This window comes from Dendronephthya gigantea, unplaced genomic scaffold (assembly GCF_004324835.1).
Source record: "Dendronephthya gigantea isolate DGI-Jeju-01 unplaced genomic scaffold, DenGig_1.0 000272F, whole genome shotgun sequence".
NCBI lineage: Eukaryota > Metazoa > Cnidaria > Anthozoa > Malacalcyonacea > Nephtheidae > Dendronephthya > Dendronephthya gigantea.
The window spans coordinates 160,905-182,991 of record NW_021163282.1 but is presented as its reverse complement, the minus strand read 5'-3'; the positions used below and the strand labels follow the sequence as shown (position 1 = coordinate 182,991).

At 39.0% G+C, this 22,087-nt stretch overlaps 1 protein-coding gene and 1 pseudogene across 1 annotated transcript; both read right to left on the bottom strand.

Annotated features, from left to right (window-relative positions):
* Positions 1 to 2,754: 2,754 nt before the first annotated feature.
* On the bottom strand, positions 2,755 to 17,654 carry LOC114541184 (annotated as a pseudogene).
* Positions 17,375 to 18,387, bottom strand: LOC114541178. The gene is made up of 2 exons (XM_028561164.1): positions 18,119 to 18,387; positions 17,375 to 17,784 (listed from the first exon to the last, which is right to left on the bottom strand). The coding sequence occupies exons 1-2, from the start codon at positions 18,363 to 18,365 to the stop codon at positions 17,678 to 17,680; spliced, it is 354 nt and encodes a 117-aa protein (XP_028416965.1). The 5' UTR covers positions 18,366 to 18,387; the 3' UTR covers positions 17,375 to 17,677.
* Between the last annotated feature and the right edge of the window lie 3,700 nt (positions 18,388 to 22,087).

Genomic DNA, 22,087 nt, shown 5'->3' with positions numbered 1-22,087 from the left:
TTTTTAACTTTGCTAATGACCGATCATAAAATTTACTTTGTCACAGTAGCTTAGTATGTTTTTTTATTTGCATATTCTTTATAAACATCAGTGTAGTTTTCTTGTAATTTTTGTCTCGGATATTCAACCCGGGATGCCGAAGCAGTTGGGGCAGGAGGGGCAGCTGCCCCCTTGCCTTTTGCTAGCAGGGACAAGGGGAACAAAGGCTGTTTACCATTTACATGGGAAACCTATCCGGTTTGAAATTGTGCTAATGGTAAGCAAAATATTTGTTAAAAATCCCATTCGGATTATGCGCTTTCCATTTATACCGGAAGCCATTGAGTATTTAACAATTCCAAGATAACGGCTTTAATTTTTGACATCTTTATTTTAAGTCAATGGTGTCATTTCTGTTGTAAAAGGAAGCAGACTTAAAAACAAATTCGTTAGAATTACTTTACTTACCACGTTCATTGCCACGCAATCGTATTGTACCAGTAAAGGAAGGTCTCCAGTGCTGAAGAGGTATGAATTGCACTGAAACGATACATTGATTTTTTAAATTACCGCGTAAATTTAATCGTGAGGAGCCTGGAAGTGGTAAAAAAAATTGAGACGGACAGAATTAACCGCTTGAAACTTCCCAATCGGTATGAGAGGACAACCTTTTCAAACAAGCCGTTTATTCCGGAAAATTTCTGGTTGAGCCTTCGAAATATGCTTTTTCCATTTATTTTCCATATGGAATCACCGGAATTTCCATGTAAATGGTAAACAACCAAAGTTGCCCTTTCATTTTAACGAACCTTTCATTTTAATGAACAGTTGCAGGGAAAAACGCGTCAACTACAGTTCTTCCGGCAGAATCAAATTTACGCATTTGCGATGCCGGTGCGATGCTCTTGCCACTAGGGAGTTTACGATCTACGACGCGGTTAGCTCGACGACGCTAGTCAATTAATTTGCTGGAAAAAGGCTACGAGAAATTAATTATGCTGCCAGGGCTTTAAATATTCATACAAACATCTCAATAATGCTCAGAACCTCTGATGTCTAGCTGATATTGCAGTTTCATATAAGCTATCAAACAGCTAACACGTTGCAGCTGCTTTATGTCGTCGAGAGGCCGTGAAATTGCCTTATTTCAAGGCGTCGCTGGGATGGCAACGCTATCGTGGGACCACAAATTATGCATACCTATTTTCTCGCGTGTTGAGTTTCTTTGTTTCGCAAGCGCGTCGTTGAGCTGGCAACGTCGTGAATCGTCGACTGCCTACTGAGCTGCAGAGGTAGATGGCAAGAGCAAGCGTGTTTATTTAATGCATGTGTAATGGGTAATGCCGGGAATGGTTAAGGGTAAATCGATTATGATTTTTGGCATTCACTCGATGTAAGTAAATTCTAGAGGTTTTAAAGGGTGTTATTATATGACAAGCGTCACTTCAGGTGAAATGGAGCTCAGTGATTAGCAGTGTCAACTATATGTCCTCCGGCAGTAATCGTACGTACGCTTTTGCAATGCCGGTGCAATGCTCTTGCCACTGAGCTACAGAGGTAGCTGACAAGAGCATTGCACCGGCACTTGAATTTGCCCTCCATTATCGCGCTCCCTTTTTCGACTGATGTTTTCGATACCAATGCCTCCTCTAGTGTTATTTATAATCTCTATGCTTGGAACACTACCGCAGAGAAAGGAAACGATACAGAGCTGTTTTGTACCTGCTTTTTTTAGTGCACGTGAGTTAAAAGTGACCAATTGCGCATGCTCGAGTTTTACAATATCGTCATCTATATTGCATTTTACACACTTAAGATGAATTGCAGAATTGTTTCTACTTTAAATCTATGGCACTTGCCAAGCATGCGCATAAAAATGTGAGTACACTGGTTCCAGTTCTGTATCTATTGTTTAGTCTCTGACACTACCTTGTTGTTATTTTATAAAACAATTACTTAATGGCTTCTGCATGTGTTCGGATGGCCTGGTCCAAACACTTGGGAATGTTGGGAGAATTAGGAAAAGCTCGCAAAATCACTCACTTTCGGCTCCTGTTTCGCGCACTTTTCTGAACTCTTGAAACATTCCATGCAAGAATATGGTTTACGAGCTAATTAATACATTTCTTAAGTGCGCAATATTTGATAAAAAAATAACAATGTATTAAACTAGACTAACATATGGACATGTATACCTTATTATTATTCTAACCTGTGGGCAATAAAATAGATAAATATACAATGATTTAAGGTTTTGGACTTTTGGAAGGAGATTTTTGCTAAAAGAGAAGAAACGTGCCACATATATTAACCAATTCTCAGAAATATGACGTCATTACCGCTATTATCCATCAATTCACACATTTTACTCAAGACAAATCTCGTTAGCCCAATTGTTTGCCTATCTCCGAAGTGTTGGGAGCTACGGCTCTCTAAACGGCTGAATTGGGCGTGCTCTAATTATAATAGGAACTAAGGTCTAGGTCAAACGTCCCTCTTTTCATGCACCGAATTCGAACCTAATGAAAATGAACTAAAGTCTTTGGTTGAGCTCCTTTGCATTAGGTTCGGCGCATGAAAAGAGCGACGTTTTTCCTAAGTTTCAAATTGTTTTCTTCTAGAAACTAAGAACGCTATTTGCTTTATTTTTAAAAGCTACGTATATAGGTCGAGCACAACAATGTGAGTTGTTTTTAAAACACCTGAAGTTTGAAAGAAGCTGTATATTTGACTCGTTATATTTTCAATAATCTCTGAAGTTAGGAGCTCCTATTATTACCGGCTATTAGCACAATCTTTAAAACACGCTGCTTCTAAAAGCTCAAGTTTCTCCAATGCAGTGTATAATGGTAAACAGATATATAACCCATTTTTCTCCTCTTGGAACACAATTCCTCCGTCATCGCTGTCTTCACTCCAAGGGCTACTGCTGCCGCTTTCACAATCACTGGAACTAATTGTTTGTTCTTGGGAGGTATGATCGGGCGCGGTAGAAATCTTTGTTCCGTTATGCCTCGGCGAGGCTTGTTCCAGTGATGTCGAGGGTACTGTGATGTGCTGTTTTGAAACGGCATGCTCCCGCGATGTCGTGACTGCTGGGTTGAGTTGTTCGGAACACACCTCTTCCTGTTGTTGGCTGAAACTTGTTTCTTCCGCCTGTTTTTTTGAAGCAAGTTCTTGCGATGGGAAGGCGAAACCTTTCTTTGGTAATAAGTCAGCACTCACTTCGCAAACACCATAAGCAAATACTTGCTTCGCATTTTTTTCATCACGAAAGAACACAAGAGAACCTGAATCACCGTTTTTCAGGAAAGGAGCACCACCGTATCCTTCGACAACAAATCCATCCTCAAAAAGCGGTTCCTGTCCTATGCTGTAGCTGAAATCATAAGGAACGATATATCCTTTCGTTAAGGCTGAAGAAAAACCGTTTTTTTCTACATGAACTGGACTCGTTTTCTTTTCAATAACTCGCTCATACAGTTCGTCATCAATCGTATCCCAATCCGGTGAGGTTACACCCGAAATTGTACAAAAAAGTTGAACGTCATTCGGAATCTTTAGGGACAATATATCACATTCTGTATTAAAATGCGCGTTTTCAAAGTCACCAAGTCGCAAGTAGTTGCTCCCATCATCCCCAAACGAAATGGCCTCGTTGTTGGTTTCTCCTTTGCTTTCGGTAAAAAAGTATTCTTTTTTTACGGCTTGAGCTTGCAAATATGCCAGTTTGCTGCGCATTTGTTGGATACCTTCTGCTTTATTGATTGCAGCATTCAAACGAGCTTCATCAGATGCACAAGCAACGTGAAAGCAAGTAAGTGCGTAATGCTGTCCGTTTTTGCAACAAAACATAGTTAGCGTTCCTGTTCCTTCCACATCAGGTAAGTCTCTCTCGCCTTCAGGTACATGACATGGGTTATGATTACTTTGTCCACTGCAAGCTAATACACCACCACCTGGTGCTGGAAGGACTGGTGTAGCGGACGATGAAGTTTCGACTCCAACACTCGAAGTATTTTGATCCCGAACCAAGAATTTGATATTCGGATTTTCTTTAGGCTCTTGCAGAAGCTCAAAATATTGCTTTGCGTCAACATTGAATTTTTCTTCAAGGTCGCGTCGTACATCGGATTTTTTCATTCCTCTTTTAATTGTGAGGTAAATACGTGGGCGACAAATCTTCTCGTTTGGGCCAGAAAGGCCATATGCTCCACACAACCACGGGAAACTATATATAAAATATCAAATATACATTATGCATGGAGAAGTAACTTTAAAGCTTTAGAGAAGAGCCAACCTCGTATAAGTAAACTATAGCAAAGTTAGTTGTACGGAACACTAAATACCTCCTTAAAGCTTCGTGAATTTCTTTTTTTAGCTTGCGTTTTGAATTAAGAAAAGTGTCTTTAAACCAGGTGTTACTTTCGTTTGGGCCAGGAGGGCTATGTGCTCCGCATAACCGCGGGAATCTATAAAGTATAAAGAATATTAATTTATGTGGAAGCAAACACCACTTTAAAATGCGTTTAAATAGAGAAATGTGTACAAATTGTTGTTAAGAGAGTTAGGCGGAAAAAACATAATTACTCGTACCTGGGAGCTTTAGCCCCGCTGGACGGCCCAGGTTGCGAAGGAGATTTAAGAGGAACGCTATAATTTGTATAATATTATATATTTTGAAATTCACTCTCGAAAATGTAATTTTGTGTACAAAAATGTGATAAAGAATCATGACAGAAACTGTAACAAAGCTTTTCAACTTCCGTTTCACATTAACAATAACTTTTTCAAACCTGGAGTTTATATTTTCTTGAGACATCTCCGCATGCGCTGGCTTGGTATCTGTTTTTGTAGAACATGAAATTAAAACATATTTTAATTAGTCAAAAATGTCAAATCTTAGAAATATCCCCCATCGCCCCTTCGTTATTGTTGGTTCAACTAGAATTTTGATCTCTCATAAACTTTGTCGCTGTGGTAAACCCCAGAAGTGTTCGGAATTATTTCATTTACATACGAGGTTTTCTCGACTTACACGAGACTCTGCAGTGTTGCGGTAACTCATTCCTTGGTTTTTCCTTAAATGTAATTAAGTACTCAGGGTAGTGCTGATAGTCGTAAAAAACAACGTGGATCAGTGGATTTCTGACATTGTCAACAACAGAGTCGTAACTGATTTGGATTGCTAGCGTCAATTTGTGGTGGGGCAATCAGACCTTCTTTTCCTTTTGTGTATTTACCGACCAAGACCTTGGCTATATACATATACTGAAGGCTCTCGTTATCAGGAACAGCATATTGCCTTCTGCAGAAGTACCAAGCTTTGTTGGAAAAACACACACCATTTCCAAACTTTAAAGCTGTAATATAAATAAGAACTATATCATTACAACCGTAATCTGTAATTTCTCCTTCAGTTAGGGTTTCATGGATGTGGAAGATTGTTTTGATTAAAATAGGTGGATAACGTTGTTTTTGAGAATGGATGTGGATAAATGAAGAGGTATAGGTGGTGTTGAATTGATAAAGGGCAGTAATGAGTTAAGGAATGCTATTTGGGAGCGAGGCATTAATTAGTGATGGTGCTTGAGTGTGAATAAATAATGCTTTAAAGTTCAATAACTCATTTTCTTCAAAAGGCAGTCGTACAGTCACAAGTTGCCCAGATTGTTTCTTTGTAGGTAGAAACAGGAATAAATAAACTACGTTGTGGCGCACCCAACGAACATGTTGTTCACAAAGTTGCCATTACAGTTGTTAACTTAACAAGATGTTGCAACTTGCTGGCATAGTTACTGCTACGGTTCATCCTATTCTCCTCAAATGAGAACAATTTGAGCGTTTTATTGTTGTATAGAGGACCATTTGTACAAATATCAGAAGTTAAATTTGTCGAGAATTTGGTCAAGTTACCGTTAAATTTTCCAGAACAATATCTGTTAAAACCAGTGCAGTTAATTCTTTCCACAGCGTCTTTTGTTGTTCCATGATACAGCGACATTTCATTTCCACCATTGCTCATTTTCTGCTTTTTCGCCTGGTACAATTGATACAATCCTGGATTTTGAATTCTTTCAATCTTTACAACCTCCGTTTTACGTATGTTTGCCCCAGTGAGAGCGATGCTTGAAACATGTCGTGGAGTTGGTTGTATTCTGTGTCTTTATTTGCAATATTGAATCGAAACACTTGAAGTTCCTGCCCAGTGGAACCATCTATTGGCTGATATTCCCAATTTGAAGGGAGTGGAAATGCTTAAAAGATGTAAATTAATATGTATCTGTATCAATCAATGCTTCGGTATTTTTAAGTATGATTAGGTTAAATGTCTTCAAAAATATTATCAAATAACAATACCTTCACACGGGCGTCTGAAAACTTTCATTGGATCTTCGCTTGAAGTCAAACATGTCTCTGTCATGGTTTTGAAATCTATTTTATATTTCGACTCAACGTCATCAAATTCGACAGTTCCTAAATGATTTCTCTTGTACTCCGTCTCTATCTTTGCGCTTATTTCCTTTGCGTACTTTTCAGGAATAACAACGCCTCTATTGCCCTCGTAATAGAACCATTCAACCTAAAACAAAGTGCATTAAGAATATTTTTACATGTGATGTTTGAATTCCTAAAGATTTGCTCTTTGGGAATTACTGATAGTTAGGTGAGGAAAACGCTACTAAATGAGATGCTACTAAAGTAAAGCCTGTTTTCCGCTCTTTGGCGGTTTGCCCCTAATAAAACCCAACAAAAAGCGTTTTAATTTTATGAAAGCACTCGCAGCAAACTTGCGAGTTGACCCGGGGTTGGGATGTGAGTTAGAGAATATGCAAAGCAAAAGAGCATACCGTATTTACTCGTTTGAGCGCCGCAGCGCTCTTTAAATTTTAGAACTTTAATCGAGGGCTCTGCTCGATCGGGGGCGGCGCTCCTTGAATAATACTTTTTGTGAATTGTAACAAGAACTTTGAACAAAAATAATTGAAAGTTAGATGCAGCCAGATGTCCCCATTTTGACAGAGTCAGCGTTTTACGCTTTTATTATCCCATCAGTCCATGCATTCGGAAAGTGGAACAAGCCTCATTGGTTGGTCATGTTTTTTGAAAGTCAATATAACCCTTTAATATGTATAAGTAAATAAAAAGTAAGTCCAACCTCTCGGACAGTCACATCCGTGTGGTGTCTCTCTCGTTCCCAGTCGTGGATTATTTTGTGAGTCTTCCCCACAGCAATCGCTACATTCCTTGCCAACCCGGTGATTCTGATGTATCCAAGAGCGGGTTCACACTCAATACGAACTTCGTGGAGGTCTTGTATTTCCATAATTTTTTCCAGTTGTCTCAAATCAATCTCCTGTTGTGTTTCGATGGTCTCAGTATGACATTGTTCTGTCTCGACCCGTTTCAGTTCTTCTTTGATCGTTGCGATATCGTTCGAACTTTCTGCTGCAATTTCCAGAGTAACTTGCTGTCTCGTCTTACCTGTGTTACCTATTGGAGAAAACACTGGTTCGGTAACTGTGGTATAAAAAGATTGATCAAGAATCCTCAAAACAAGTAATATTGTTTGTGTTTTATTGGCATTTTCCGTGCTAAGGAACGAACTTCGGTCCTCGGATCGTGAAATTCCTTTACGAACTTATTCTAAAGGCATCATAACATTGATTAGTGAGCCCCTTAAACTGAACTCAACATTTTGCGACTTCTTATAGGAGACCCCCTGAAGCTCGGAGGCCCAGTTACGCCACTGGAAGAAACAGTTTAGAACTAAACGAGCTATCAATCAAAACGGGAAAATGTATTCGTTTGTAGTCACACGAAATCAATGCGATTATCTTCGCTATATATATCCACGAGGAAAAGGTAATTGGGACTGATAAAACTATCCAGTATATATGCTTAAGGTTACTTCTATTGTAAGGTATTCCGTTGGAATAATTGGATCAATACGAGATGGCTTTTTAATGGAGCAAACAGAACAGAACCTATACAATTACTTAGTATGGGAAAACTTTTCAAACACCCTTAACTATCCATTTACGAGTCAACGATAAAAAGGTCTCTTTGTTACCTTGAAATGCCTCTTTGCGTGCGAAAGTTCTACTGAATTCCTCAAAAACCTTTTCTTGCAAAATAACAATACGAATGAGCTTCAAGGACTTGTTATCTCTTTTACGATATTCCCTAATGCAGTGGTGCAAAATCTCGGCTGATTGCTTGCCATCTTTCTGCAAGACACCGGTTCCGATCGCGGGAAGAGACAACGAGGTGAAGCCGTTCATGTCAGCGTCGATTAAACACTTTGTCACCACGTTTTGAATCATGAATTTGTCGGTTTCAAGAGCGCGCACATTTATAACCATGTGAAGCAATCTGCGAACCTTCAAATTTCCTGCCATTGTCATGACTACCGCTCCAGGATAAATCCTGCTCAATCCAATGTATTCTTGTCTTAAAGCTTCACCAGCCTCTTTATAAACCGCCGTTCCAACTTGCCCTCCTTATTAATAAAAATATCACTATCATTTTGATTCTGGTCTCACCCATGGACGCCGGAACGATGCGAGAGCAAAGTGGGCAGATTTTGGTAAAAGGGCACTCCTGTAGCGGCGCATTAATAAACAATTATTGGATGAGGTTGAGTGTGATATCGAGAATTATCAAGCCGAAGTTTGCATTATTTGCTGAACATAAGCTGAGGCGGATAACGCAAACTGTCTAGACGATTATGTTATTCTTGATAGCACTCCTGCTTCGGATATAGAATGTAATTAATCTTTTAAAATGAAAGCACATTTTGCCCCTCTTGCCCCTGCTGGTAAAAGGCAAGGGAGCAGTTGCCCCGGCTCCCCCCCCTGTTCCGACATCCCAGGTCTTACCGTCAAAGGAGCTCAGTATTTGTATGCACCCCTGATGCACCCATGCATCTTCTGAAATACTGTTAATGTCTTGCTATTATTAACCACACAGTATACCTTGTGTAATTTTTTCTGAAACCAGAAATCCGATTGCATCAGTGGACTCCTCAACAATATTTCCTTGAACGATTTTCACCTCAATTCCGTGTGTTTTTTCCTTTTCCTGGCTCAAACTTCTATCGAGGGCACTCGAAGACTTTTTACGTGTTGTCTTAAAAATACCTGCATCACTCTCCGAACATCGTTTTGTTTTTCGTGTATTTGCATCGGCAGTTGGTGAATAAACTTGAAATTGTTCTTTGAATGCACTAACAGCCTTCGAATTTCCCTTGTAAACGACTACGTTAAACATTTTGACTTTTGAGGAAGGCTTGTCATTTGAGCTGAATTTCATGGCCTCTTCAAACAAGATTTTTGCGACCAATTTTTCCGAGAATCCGAGAATCCCGGTACCGAGAGCAGGGATTGAGATGGAGGTGAGCGAGAGAGCTTCGGTTTTGCATATAACAGTTTTTGCACAACCTCACGGAGTTTCTACAGAAACGTAATGCAATATGTTTCGATATTATACACGGATAAACCGCACAAGTTGTTTCTGGTTGATGCAAACAGGATTTGATAGAATTCTATCTATTTACCTTTTCTCCTTGATCAGTTGTCCATCTGGGGCATGAAACATGAAAGACTTTCTTACATTTCAACTTGGCGCCATCTGTGATTGCAAAGTCTCCTTCGTTAACCTGGCCCTTTTCTTTTATCCATTTCTCGCAAAAAATTTTCATTACGCTTCCAGCTGCATCAAGAATTGCTTTTGAGCAAGGATTCTTCCTAAGGTTCAGATCACTTCCAACCGTGTTCACAATAACATCGGTCTAGGGAATGATAAATGTTTCAAATTAGCTTGATCTCATTTAGGATGCTTGCAAAATCTCGAAGGTTATATGTCATAAATTACTCACCGTGGATTTGCAATGTTTCCAACAATTAGACGTATTTCCATTCCCGCGGGAGTTTTAAATGTCAAACCATCACTTGCTGGGGGGGTATACGGTAGCGAAACACCACTAGTTGCGCCTAGCAGCGGTCTCCATCTGTCTCGAACCGTTTCATTGATATGTAAGTTTGAGTCATTTCTAAACCTTCTCGCTATTTCTTTCATTATTGCCTCTATTGCCGAGGGATCATTATCGACAAAATGAACTTGTTGTAAACTGTGGAAAGTTTTTTCTTGTAAGAATTCACAAGTCGCTGTTACCAAACTTTTTGCGCTGATATCGTGGGGTGTCCTGCAGACTCCTGTGCCGAGCGCTGGAATTGCAATAGTCTGACCATTAGTGGCCTTCTCCAAGACATTAGTACAACAATGCCTATAAAGGAAGTGTAGGTAAATTTAGCTGACACCATCATTAACAAGCATAGTCATCAACACTTCTAAAAACACCCTCGTCCTTACCATGACTAACCAGCACAGTCTCTGATCACTATCCTAACATTTACCATAATTAACCATCATAGTCGCAACTCTGTCTTCACCACCATTAACCAGCAAGCTCACTGCTGGTTAATCACACATCATTTTACTCGTTCTTCCCATGCACGATAAAATAACATTGACCCACATTAAATACTTCCCTCCCCTTGTTTCGACCTCATCATGAGCACTAGACGGACTGTACGTTGGCACCACTACATGAAGTATTTTTTTAAACATCAATTTCCCTCCGTCAGTAGGGACAACTTTTCCAGGTGAAAGTTTTGCCGTTCCCATATCATTTAAGGCACGATAACTGTCCTCCTGGGGCCGGTTGTATCAAAGGCGTTTAAGTCGCTATCCACCGTATAACTCGCTATCCACCGTATAAAATTTATACGCTTGAGAAATAGCGTTGTATCAAATCCGTTTAGCACTATCCACCGGTTAAAATCTGCCTATCCAGCGTGCAAATTTAAACGGTCCCTTGAGACCGTTTAAGTCACTATCCGGAGGATAAAGTTTAAATTCGTTGTCAATTAAAAAAAAAAACATCTAAAATGGCATTGTACAGATTACCTGGAATCCATTTTTATGCACTTCCACGAGTAAATAGAAGAGCGGACAGAGTTTTTAGACGTGAAATTGACAACATTTTACAATATTATGATGATAATGAGCTGCGAAAACGATACCGTTTCGGTAGGCAAACCATCGTCTACATAACCAATCTTGTACGAGACGAAATCAGTCCTGCAACTAATCGTACTCACGCTGTTTCGGCCACCCACCAAGTTTTAATAACACTTCGGTTTCTTGCATCTGGCAGCTTCCAACAAGTGACCGGAGATACTCTTGCAAGCTTGGATAAGGCCACTGTTTGTCGAATAATACGTCGTGTTACTGTTGCTCTATGTCGTAAGATTAACCAATTCATTAAATTCCCTCAATCACAAGAAGATCGTGACATCGTGAAGCAAGGTTTTTACGAGATTGCAAACTTTCCGTGTGTAATCGGCTGTGTTGACGGCACACACATTAAAATCCAGGCGCCTTCAGAAAACGAGCCAGATTTCGTAAATCGAAAGAGGGTCCACAGTATAAACGTACAAGGAATCTGCGACCATAAAGGTACAGGAAATATTTTGTTTATACCACAGTTATTTAAATATGGCGCATTAAAAATGTAAATAGTCTCGTAGGGTAAATAGGGATGATTGTGAATGGATTTTTTTTACCGGAAGTCAAATTAGTCAATATTGTTCTCTGACTTGTCCATTTTATTATTAATAATTGTAACAACTTTTCATCATAGCTTGGTAGAAAATCAGAGGTTGAAAATCACACACGCACTCACATTATGCCATGAAGCCCCCCCCCTCTTCAAATTAGAAATGAAATTTATTTTCACTTTATCTTGTAGGGAAATTTACCAATATTGTCGCCAAATGGCCTGGGTCAACTCATGATAGCCACATTTTTAGAACATCATCTATTGGCCGCAATTTAGAAGGGACCAATTTTGAAAATGGTGTTCTCTTAGGTGATAGTGGCTATGCCTGTATGCCTTATTTAATGACCCCATACCCAGAACCACAGACACAGCCCCAGCGACGATTTAATCGAGCACACAGGGTCACAAGGTGTATTATTGAGAGGACTTTTGGGGTCCTGAAACGACGCTTTCATGTTTTGCATGGTGAAGTAAGATTGTGTCCAGAGAGGGTGTGCACCATCGTTGTCGCATGTTGCGTTTTGCATAATATTGCCATTGATCACAATGAGCCAATTGATCAGGAAGAGGAAGAACTCCAGATAGAAGAGGACAACAATTATAATGGTATTGATTCTGGAGCAGCAATTCGAAATTATATTGCAGCAACATACTTTTAATAAAATAATTTCACATTTCAATAAAACTGTTTATATAGAACATTTGAAGATTTCTTAATTTTTTAAATTGTATATACATGCATTCAATTCAATTGTGTTAATTAAAATTTATTCCTCTAAAAATAAGTGAGTTTTATTCAGTATTATACTATATTATTATTTGTAAAAAGCCTCTTATATTAATGCTGGTGAAAACTCACTTATATTTAGCCTGCTTGATATTTGCAAATGAATGTTATGTTACAAATAAATAAACAATAACCATTGTTGTTCAATTTTCAAATGATGTGTTAACTCTCAACATCTCAACTTCCAGCCTTAATTTTTCCTGAACTAGCATTAAATTTTGAACTTCTAGTTCAATTTTCTTCTTCTCCAATATAAGGACATCCATTTGTGCTAATTGGATGTCCTGTGTGGTCACTTTTCTTTGCTTTTTGGTGGGTGGCTGATCCACAATTACCTGTATATCTGGGTCTTCTGCAGGAAGTGTTCCTGAGCCAGATGCTTGTAGGGTTGGGTTTGCTGCTTCATGCAGTGTTGTAATAGTAATAGTGCTGCACCATCTGCAGGAGGTGTTGTAACAGTTGCTGGTGAGGGACTGTTACCACTGGTAGTGGAATCTTTTCAAGAAATGATGGTGGCACATCACCAACAGCAGGTGGAGAATAGGGAGACTTGAACATGCCTCAGCAAAAGGGAGCTCCATGGTATGATCATCTAGGGCATCCCAATTTGTATTTGTTCCTACAAAAATCAAACAATATTTGACTACAAGAAACTAGAAATTGAACACCATATTTGAGAACTGCTAAATACCTGTGTCAATATGTAAATGCAGTACCGGCCACTGACTACTGAATGTAAAAATTATAGCTAAAAACTATACAAATGTACTTATCTTTGAAAAATATGTGTGTGTTTATATTAAACATATGAACATATCAAGTGAAATCTTTCAGACCCTCACGACCGACGTATAAAGTAGGGATTTCCACTGTCGAAAGAAGATACTATGCGACGTACGTCTTTTGTAAGCCATTTAGAGATTTAAACATTCCAAACTACCATACTTATAGCCGATATATTCAAAATATGCGTTTTAAATGACATAAAATAACGTTTACAATGACGCTCGCCTTTCTCTTCATATATTTCACTGATTTATGTAATATTATGCGCATGACACCACTCACCTGATTCAATCCCCCCTTGTATCCCACAAAAGCTAGGTTCATCCCCAAACAACTCAAGTATTCGCTGGACTGTTGGCTTCAACGGCTGATGAGGTCTTCCACCTCCAGTTTTTTTGTGAGAATTTTTTTCTTTTCCAAGGTCTTTTCTCGCTTCGCCTTTCATCCCCCGCCACTTCTCTCTTAACTCACTCGGAGTTCTCTTCGCCACCCCAAGCGCATTCACCCGATCGCATATTCTTTGCCAAGTTTCGCTTTTTTTCTTGTTTGAAACAGTTGTTGAAAATTTATCGCGGATGATATTGATATTTTCCTCAGCAAGCTGAAGAATTAAAGCACATTCCGCGGCGGAAAAGTTTGGTTTTCTCGCTCGCTTAGCCTCCATTGTTTGCTTTCAAAATTTCCCGCGCTTCGGACGCATAGCAACGCCTAGCAACCACCGGGAATAACCGGTTTTCTCCAGTTTTCTCCGGATAAATTTAAAGTTATCCGCAGGTTAGTTAAACGCTGTACTAAACGGCCTTCATACAACGCAATTTTATCGAGCGTTTAACTATCCGCCGGATAATAAATTTATACGGTGGATAGGAGCTAAACGCCGTTTAGCTTAAACGCCTTTGATACAACCGGCCCCTGGATTTTACGCCCTCCTTTTTCAACTATCGCCCCGGCAAGTCCGCCAGAGTGCTTGAGCTCGTCGTTGGCAGAGTTCACCAAGTAGTCTACGGCATGGTCGAGGATGTCGCCTTGATGTACCTCAATGATCTTACCATTTGGGAAGGTGTATCGACATTGCATTGTACGCTTCCTGTCCTCCTTGATACTAACAGTGCTTGCATTTTGTAACTGGAATGAACTGTGTCTTCCTGGCTGATCGTTGAGTGTGACTGCAATCCCACATCGATGTTTTCTTTCGATGCTCTCAATTGCCATGTATGCCATTCCTTTTATACTCGACGCTGTTTCCGGTGTTCCGTAATTTATCTTCTGCACCTTTAGATCTGAAAACAAGTTTTTATTGTTGGTCATTTGCGTAAAATTAGCGCGGCGTAGCCAGCATTTAGGATATACCCTTTCTCCAAATAGCAAGCATTGCTTATGCGAAAACCCGACCTCCAAACCTTGTCACGCGCAATTTGCAGTTGACTAGTTAAAATCTTATTCTCTAGTCAGAATAGTGCTTTGAGAATGGCTAAACGATACCCGAGGAATTTTGTTGGTATTCCTTAGTATACTAAATGCTTCGCGAGATAAATATTACATATGCATGAGAGTTCATGTATATAACTCAGAGTTTCAGCCTGAGCCTGTTGTTGTGCAAGTGATTTATCAGATCAGCACCACCTGTACTAAAAAAAATGTATTACAAACCTTTTGTAAGATCTTGTATGCTAATACAACAATTCTCGACTACCAGTTTCTCACCAGATAGCACCAAGGCTTCGCTTTCAAACTCTATCTTCAAGTCTGGTGATGAAAGCCGCAAGCCTTCTAAGGTAGTTCGCCCGTAAAACCAGAGATAGCGTAGAACTGCATTTTGAAGTGGAACTCTTTGTTCTACTGTTTTCTTTTGTTCTTTAAAATTGTCGATTTTCTCGTTCAGGTTTCCCAAATGCTTTTTAAAACAGATGATTCGTGGAACGCTATCTTCTCTTGGTAATGTGAGCGGAGTCGATGTTCCCAACTCGTTGAGCAATGCATCCTGGGATGATTTCGTTCTCAAACCTGAAACAAAAGGTATAGAATTGGGGAGGTGTGAAGCGTGATTGGACTCATTAGTTTATGTTGAAAGATTCATAAGCGAAGATTCACAATAAACATTACAGAACTACACGCTACTTTCAGAGAGTTTTATTTCAACCATGGCATTCACAATAATGTCGTAGGCTCCGTCCACGTGTGTCTTTTGCATACCATACAGTGTTACCATTCCTTGTTTATCGACTACAACTTCCGCCGTGACATTCTCTGCGGTCAACAACGACTTTACGTGTGAGATAGCTTTGTTTGCCTTCAACAAGGAAAATCTGTTTTCATTCAAGGAACGTTGTTCAAAAAGGTCAACAATTTCTTCCATTTCAATTTTAAAATTTTCTATTTGGATTTGTGAGCCTTTCACGGTTATTCTTTCCGTTTTTTCGTCTTTTATTATTTCCAAGCCCTCTCGCTTTGACGAAGTTTCCAAGCTAAACAAATAACGCGGAAAAAGTCTCAGTCAATGGACGAATTGCGCTTTAGACTAATTTCTTACGTCGGTGAAAAAAGGATATTTTCTGAAAGAGCTTACTAAAATTAGTAAAACTGCCAACTTTGGCTGCGAATTTTGTAAATTACGGAAAATATAGGCTTGTATAGCCATGCAAAGTTCACGAATTTTGTATACTTTTGTATTACAGCCGGAAGTGTGTAACTAATTTAATTACACGTTTCGGCACGTAGGATGCAAAAGTATACAAAATTTGCTAACTTCGTATAGGGCTACATTTTTCGTATTTTACAGAATTTCGCAGCCAAACTTTACATTTGCATGCACTAATCTGAGTAAGATCTTTCTAGCTGGTGATTTTTTTTTTCTAGTTACTTCAATCAAAAGTTAGGTTAAAGCTCAAGTCGTCAATTGTTATATTTTATAATATGACATTAATTTATAGTACGCGCGTGCTGATTGGTCGAGAAGCGTGTTTCTATTTAACAATTAGACAACGAGTCTGAGTTGTCTATGAGCGAATAGTCAAAAAGGCGACGCCTGAGTTGACTATTCGCTCATAGACAACGAAGGCGAGTTGTGTAATTGTCTTAGTATACACCATGTACCTAGATATATTAATTTCGAGAAAATAATCGATACACTGCATATAAAACCGAAAAATAATTTAATTAATTCAATTTTATATGGTCGCGCAACCGAATTTTTGCCAAAAGTTCACCATCACGAATAGACAATGGTTGAGTAGCCAATCAGAATGTGGGATTTGTAATAGACAATAGTCGGGTGTATACTAAAACTGTATAGAAACACGGAGAATGTTTTCTATTTCTTAAATACCGCATGCGCGAGGTCTTTAACGAGAAGTATTGGACCGAGGTCTTTTTGAACAGACCGAGCTAGAAGAGCGAAGTTTGTACAAAAATATCTGATATCCGATATTTCTCGGTAATGACCGAGCAAGCGAGGCTAATAAAAAGTTTATTATATGGCATAAGGAATGTATTTGCATGCACTTGAAACAAACAAGAAATGCATGAATTCGTATTAGTAGCCTGGTACGCATTTGATAAAAAACAAAAACATAATATCAGTGAATTATTTATAGTCTACCTAAACCGTCTGGAGACTGTCTGGAGATTATTAATTTCACAGTAAATTAAATTTTCCCTTGAACATTTATTTGTGCCTTTTTCATTCAGAATTTCTCTGTTTTTCATCTCGGAATGGAACGCCGGTAACGCCGGCGGGAAAGTAATAGACAACTGAAAATTCTTCTCAGCCAATTACTGAGCTCCATTTCACCTGAAATGACGCTTGCCATATAATAATAACTAATTTTTTACCGAGAGTTAGGTCTGTGCTGCGAAATATCAGACCGAGGCTCTTTAGTATGCAAAAAGCCTCGGTCTGATATTTCGCAGTCCAGACAAGCGAGGTAAATAATCTGTTTATTATATGGGTGCATGAGACATCTGGGATACTGGTCCATATACAAGGGGTCCGGATATTGGTTTTACGGACGGCTCGTCAACCAATCAGAATATAGAATTTTGAAAAGCCATATAATAGATTAAGTCAGTTATTTATAATGCTACTTACTGTATATAGGTAAATACTTGCCTTTGAAATTTAGTCGAGCGTTGAAGCAACTTCAGATGAACAGCTAATAATTCTATCGTATCTTCGTGTCGAATCGTTCGTTCTTCGATTTTGGCAACACACTTTTTCACCTCTTCGTGGGCCGTAATAAACACAGACATTGCTCTTCCGACAAGCTTTAAGAAACCTTCATCATATCTCTCGATGAAGGAAACTGATTTAGCATTGTTGAACTCCAAGAATATTTTCTGTAATAATTTCTTTAACCCTTGCTCGAGCAGAGCAGGCTTAATCGGTACGATTTCGTATTTGTATTTTTTGAGACAAGTTAGAAAGTGTTCTTTTGTTTCCTCGCTGGAAAATGAGAAATGTACCGAATCTCCTCTCATTTCGATGCTCGGCTGTGGTTCTCTCAAGGCATATAGGATAGCTGGGCAGCATGATTTTGTTTCAGGTAGTCATATAAGTCACTGTCAATCGCTGTAACGAAACCTGTCGTGTTTGGACGCTCTTCTTTACCTGAGAAAATGTTTAGATAACACTATATATAATACTGTACGCTTATTTAAGTTTTTGACATAGAGCCCATGCATCAGCTGATCAGCGCATGCATACACAGTTAGCCTGGGCCGCAACTGCTTGTGATCCTCTGAATTTACCAGAGGATACAGGGTTTTTTAATCCCGCGAAATGGGAATTGGATGATTATCCATATTCAAAATTTTCTAACTGTGTAATACAAGATTCTTTTCACAAAAGACCTTATATTTGTGTAGATTATTCACTCTATCCATATTTTTTACATATACGGCTTTTGTTTTCTGATCCGGTTCGTTTAACTTTGCCAACTCACCTTTTTGAATCTGATGTACTTCGTTTACATTCGTTTCAGCCAGTTTCAACGTCTCAACGACTTCCCTGTCCATTAATTCGTCTTTTTGTACAACTTCACTTTTGCCAATCTGTGAGTCTCGATCATGTTCGTCCGCCGTACTTGTTAATCGTTGAACAACGACATTCCCCGCAGTTAAAATACCGTCCATTGCATCTTCTTTTACAATTTTACCGAGGACAAGATCTTTGTTTAGTGCAGCTGTCATGTTGCAGACGAAATGACTTCTTCTCAGGTCGGCGACATGTTTGTCCGGATCGAGTGTGAACATCTCTCGACAATTTGGACACGGAAAGTCTCGAATAGTTTTCCTTGGGGTGCTTCCTGACGACATGTTTGCACAACGCCTTCTAAACAATCTTTACAAAATGAGTGGAAGCAAGGAAGAGTTCTCGGGTCTTTTAGCGGTTCCAGACATATGGTACATTGTAGTTCTTTTTTCATTTCAATAATTGGGTCAGTTTCCAAAGCACCATGGCCAGCCATTCAGAAATAAACTTTGTTATTCAGGAAACCAAAACCTGGGGATTAATACTGCTATAAACACAACTCCAAACCTCAATGTGTCTGTGACGGTATCTCTTATATTCTCTCATAAATTATGTTGCCATAAAATCTGTGCGGTCGTATGAGTAAAATAGTAAAATCTTTACCTTCTATATTAATAGGTAAAGAAGTAAAAAACTTCTTTCAATATAATTATTATTATACTATATAGGCCAGATTTAAGCCAGTCTATTTATAAACGCATGACTGAACTTTCGTTTTTTACCTCATTGAAATAGATGATACGTTGGCAAACTCATCTAACGAAATTACAATTGTAAATTAAATGCCACATAAAAAAATCTTGACTTTAGTTCCCTGATTGTTTTCTATTGAAAGACGACACAATTAAGTTTACAAGAGTTATACAGTTAGCTGCAAAATTTGAAAATATTAACTTGCAGCTGGCAACAAACGTATCGATTTTCATAATGGTGTCAATTCGCATTTATCACGTTACCTTTTTTAAGCTGTTTGTGATATCCACTGTTAAGTAAAACAATAACGAAAGCAGTGGCGTATAGCCTAAACATAGCTGCATGAGGTCAATTTTTAAACAATACTGAATAGCCATAACTTGCATCTTTCATCAAATGTTAATATTTATTTGCAGTGAATATATGACCAGTAAATGGAAAAATGCATGCAGTGTCGGTAGAAAGTAAACTATATAATTATATTCATTACGGTCAAGATTACACTATACCAGATCATTTTGTTCATTTCTACCAAAACTACCGGATGTACGTCTTTTCCCTTTGCTCAAAACATGGAAGTTCTTCTTATTTTCTCAAGAAGTCGGTATTCTAATAACTAACGTCACGCCGTAGTTTATGTATGAGTAGGGATAAAACGCGGATACGGATTGCGGATGGCAGATGCGGATGGGAAAATGCGGATGGGAAAATACGGATGAGGGGATAAAACGCGGATGGGAAAATGCGGATGAGGGGATAAAACGCGGATGGGAAAATGCGGATGAGGGGATAGAACGCGGATGGGAAAATGCGGATGAGGGGATAAAACGCGGATGGAAAAATACGGATGAGGGGATAAAACGCGGATGGAAAAATACGGATGAGGGGATAAAACGCGGATGGGAAAATACGGATGAGGGGATAAAACGCGGATGGGAAAATGCGGATGAGAGGATAAAACGCGGATGGGAAAATACGGATGAGGGGATAAAACGCGGATGGGAAAATGCGGATGAGGGGATAAAACGCGGATGGGAAAATGCGGATGAGGGGATAAAACGCGGATGGAAAAATACGGATGAGGGGATAAAACGCGGATGGGAAAATACGGATGAGGGGATAAAACGCGGATGGGAAATAATGGATGAGGGGATAAAACGCGGATGGGAAAATACGGATGAGGGGATAAAACGCGGATGGGAAAATGCGGATGAGGGGATAAAACGCGGATGGGAAAATACGGATGATGGGAAAAAATGCGGATGGGAAAATACGGATGAGGAGATAAAACGCGAAAAAAGGAAAACGATTTTTATATGTGATTTCCTTATATAAATATATATGTCTTTCCTTCTTGTGTTTCTCCCGTCTAAGCTTCTTTACCACGACTAGCTTATCTTTCACGTTTGCCAAAGAAGCGTCCATAAAACTGCCTTTTTCCAATTTTTTATTTCTACTCCGGCGCCAGCGACGGAGTTGAAAATTCGCCTCGTTTTTTTATCGTGGCAAGTGTGTAAAGTGTATGTGACCGTACTTATTTACGTCCCGTGCACGATTCGATTTCGCTCGCATGATACGGCAATTCCTCCAAGAGGAACAAATAAACAGTTCTTTTCATGCTGCTCGATTGAATATCGCCGCTATTTATTTTTCTTTATTATTATTGTAGTAGTTCCTAGTTTATTGTCGACGACTACCATATATTTCTTTCACGCGATGCTCATTGCCCCTGATGCACTTTGATATCGCCTGGACCTGAGTCCAATTTTTCTATGCAATTGACCCGACTGTGTGATTATAATTTAATCTCATCTAAAGGTGAAACTACTAAAAAAAAGTTGCGCAAATTTATAACGCATACCGTAAATGATCGATTAAGCACCGCTACTCGAATAAGCGCCGCACCGGAATAAAAAAATTTAATAAGCGCCGCTGTTGAATTAGGGCCGCGGCGCCTATTTAGGAAGATATAAATAGACGCAAAAAATGTAGAAATAAACGATTCTTTATTTAAACGCGTTAATTCTAACATTTGAGAACGACGGCCAGTATTGACACTTTAAAGGTTTATTGTCGAATATCTCTTACAACCGGGCTCATATGACAATTCTTTCTTTTCCCTGTAGCCTCTACCAAAAGTTTATTCGATTCATCGGCTGATCGGCCTTCAGAAAATAAAGTATTTGCTCACTTTGAAATAAGCGCCGCTGTCGAATAAGCGCCGATGTCAAATAAGCGCCACGTCTTTAAATCAATATTTGCAATAAGCGCCGCGGCGCTTAATCGATCATTTACGGTAAGTCAAACAGAGAAATGTGAAAACACAAAAAGGGTTTTTTATTGAGCTTTCGACTAGGTACTTCGAGTCTTCTTCAGAATATCTAGATTATCTACACGTGTCTAGCGTTATATATTTAAGAATACAGAGTCTTGAATAGCCTGCAACGCAGACTATATATTGGGGTATATATACCCCAATATATAGTCTGCGTTGCAGGCTAAGTCTTGAACGGAACAGCTCGAAACTCAAATATATAAAGCTACACAAATGTAAATCGATTTAGATATTCTGAACAAGACTAGAAGCACCAAATTTATGTTGGCGTGCTTTCCATGGGCAAAAACAACGAAAAACTGTTATCCATACAAACTCATTGTGTTTGTCAGTTGCCAGAATGTGGTGATATGGTGCAATGCGACCTTTGTGACATGTGGTACCATTTAGCATGTACCAATTTGAGCCAAGCTCCTGGCGAAAGTGACGATTGGCTTTGCCAGTCATGTGCGCCGCTTTTGTAAATAAAATTAAGTGACCTAATTGTAATTGTAATTTTTATACATAGAACTTAGTCTATATACATTCCTAACATTCGTGTGCAATTAGTAATTCATAGTTCTTTAGGAATATTGTAGTAAATGGAACTTTAGGAAATAATAAAAAAACTTTTTAATCGCAAAATATTTTTTTTATTATCAGAATTCGGTCAGTAATGAAATTAATTAATAAATTAAAACTTTTAAACTCTTAACGGTTATCTCTAGCTCTAAAATGGTAAGGTAAACTGTGTTTTTTAGAGGGGGGGCCAAATTTCCGAAGGGGGGGCCAAATTTCCTAGGAAATTTGGCCCGGGGGGGCCATATTTCCTAGGAAATTTGGCCCGGGGGGGCCAAATTTTCGGGGAGGCCA

What these genes read in the sequence shown, in the direction of transcription:
- LOC114541178 (XM_028561164.1), bottom strand. Translation starts at nt 18,365, where the DNA reads ATGACAGCTGCACTAAACAAAGATCTTGTCCTCGGTAAAATTGTAAAA. An exon ending in AGTACATCAGATTCAAAAAG is followed by an intron (nt 17,785 to 18,118) that starts GTGAGTTGGCAA and finishes ACATTTTCTCAG; the next exon opens with GTAAAGAAGAGCGTCCAAAC.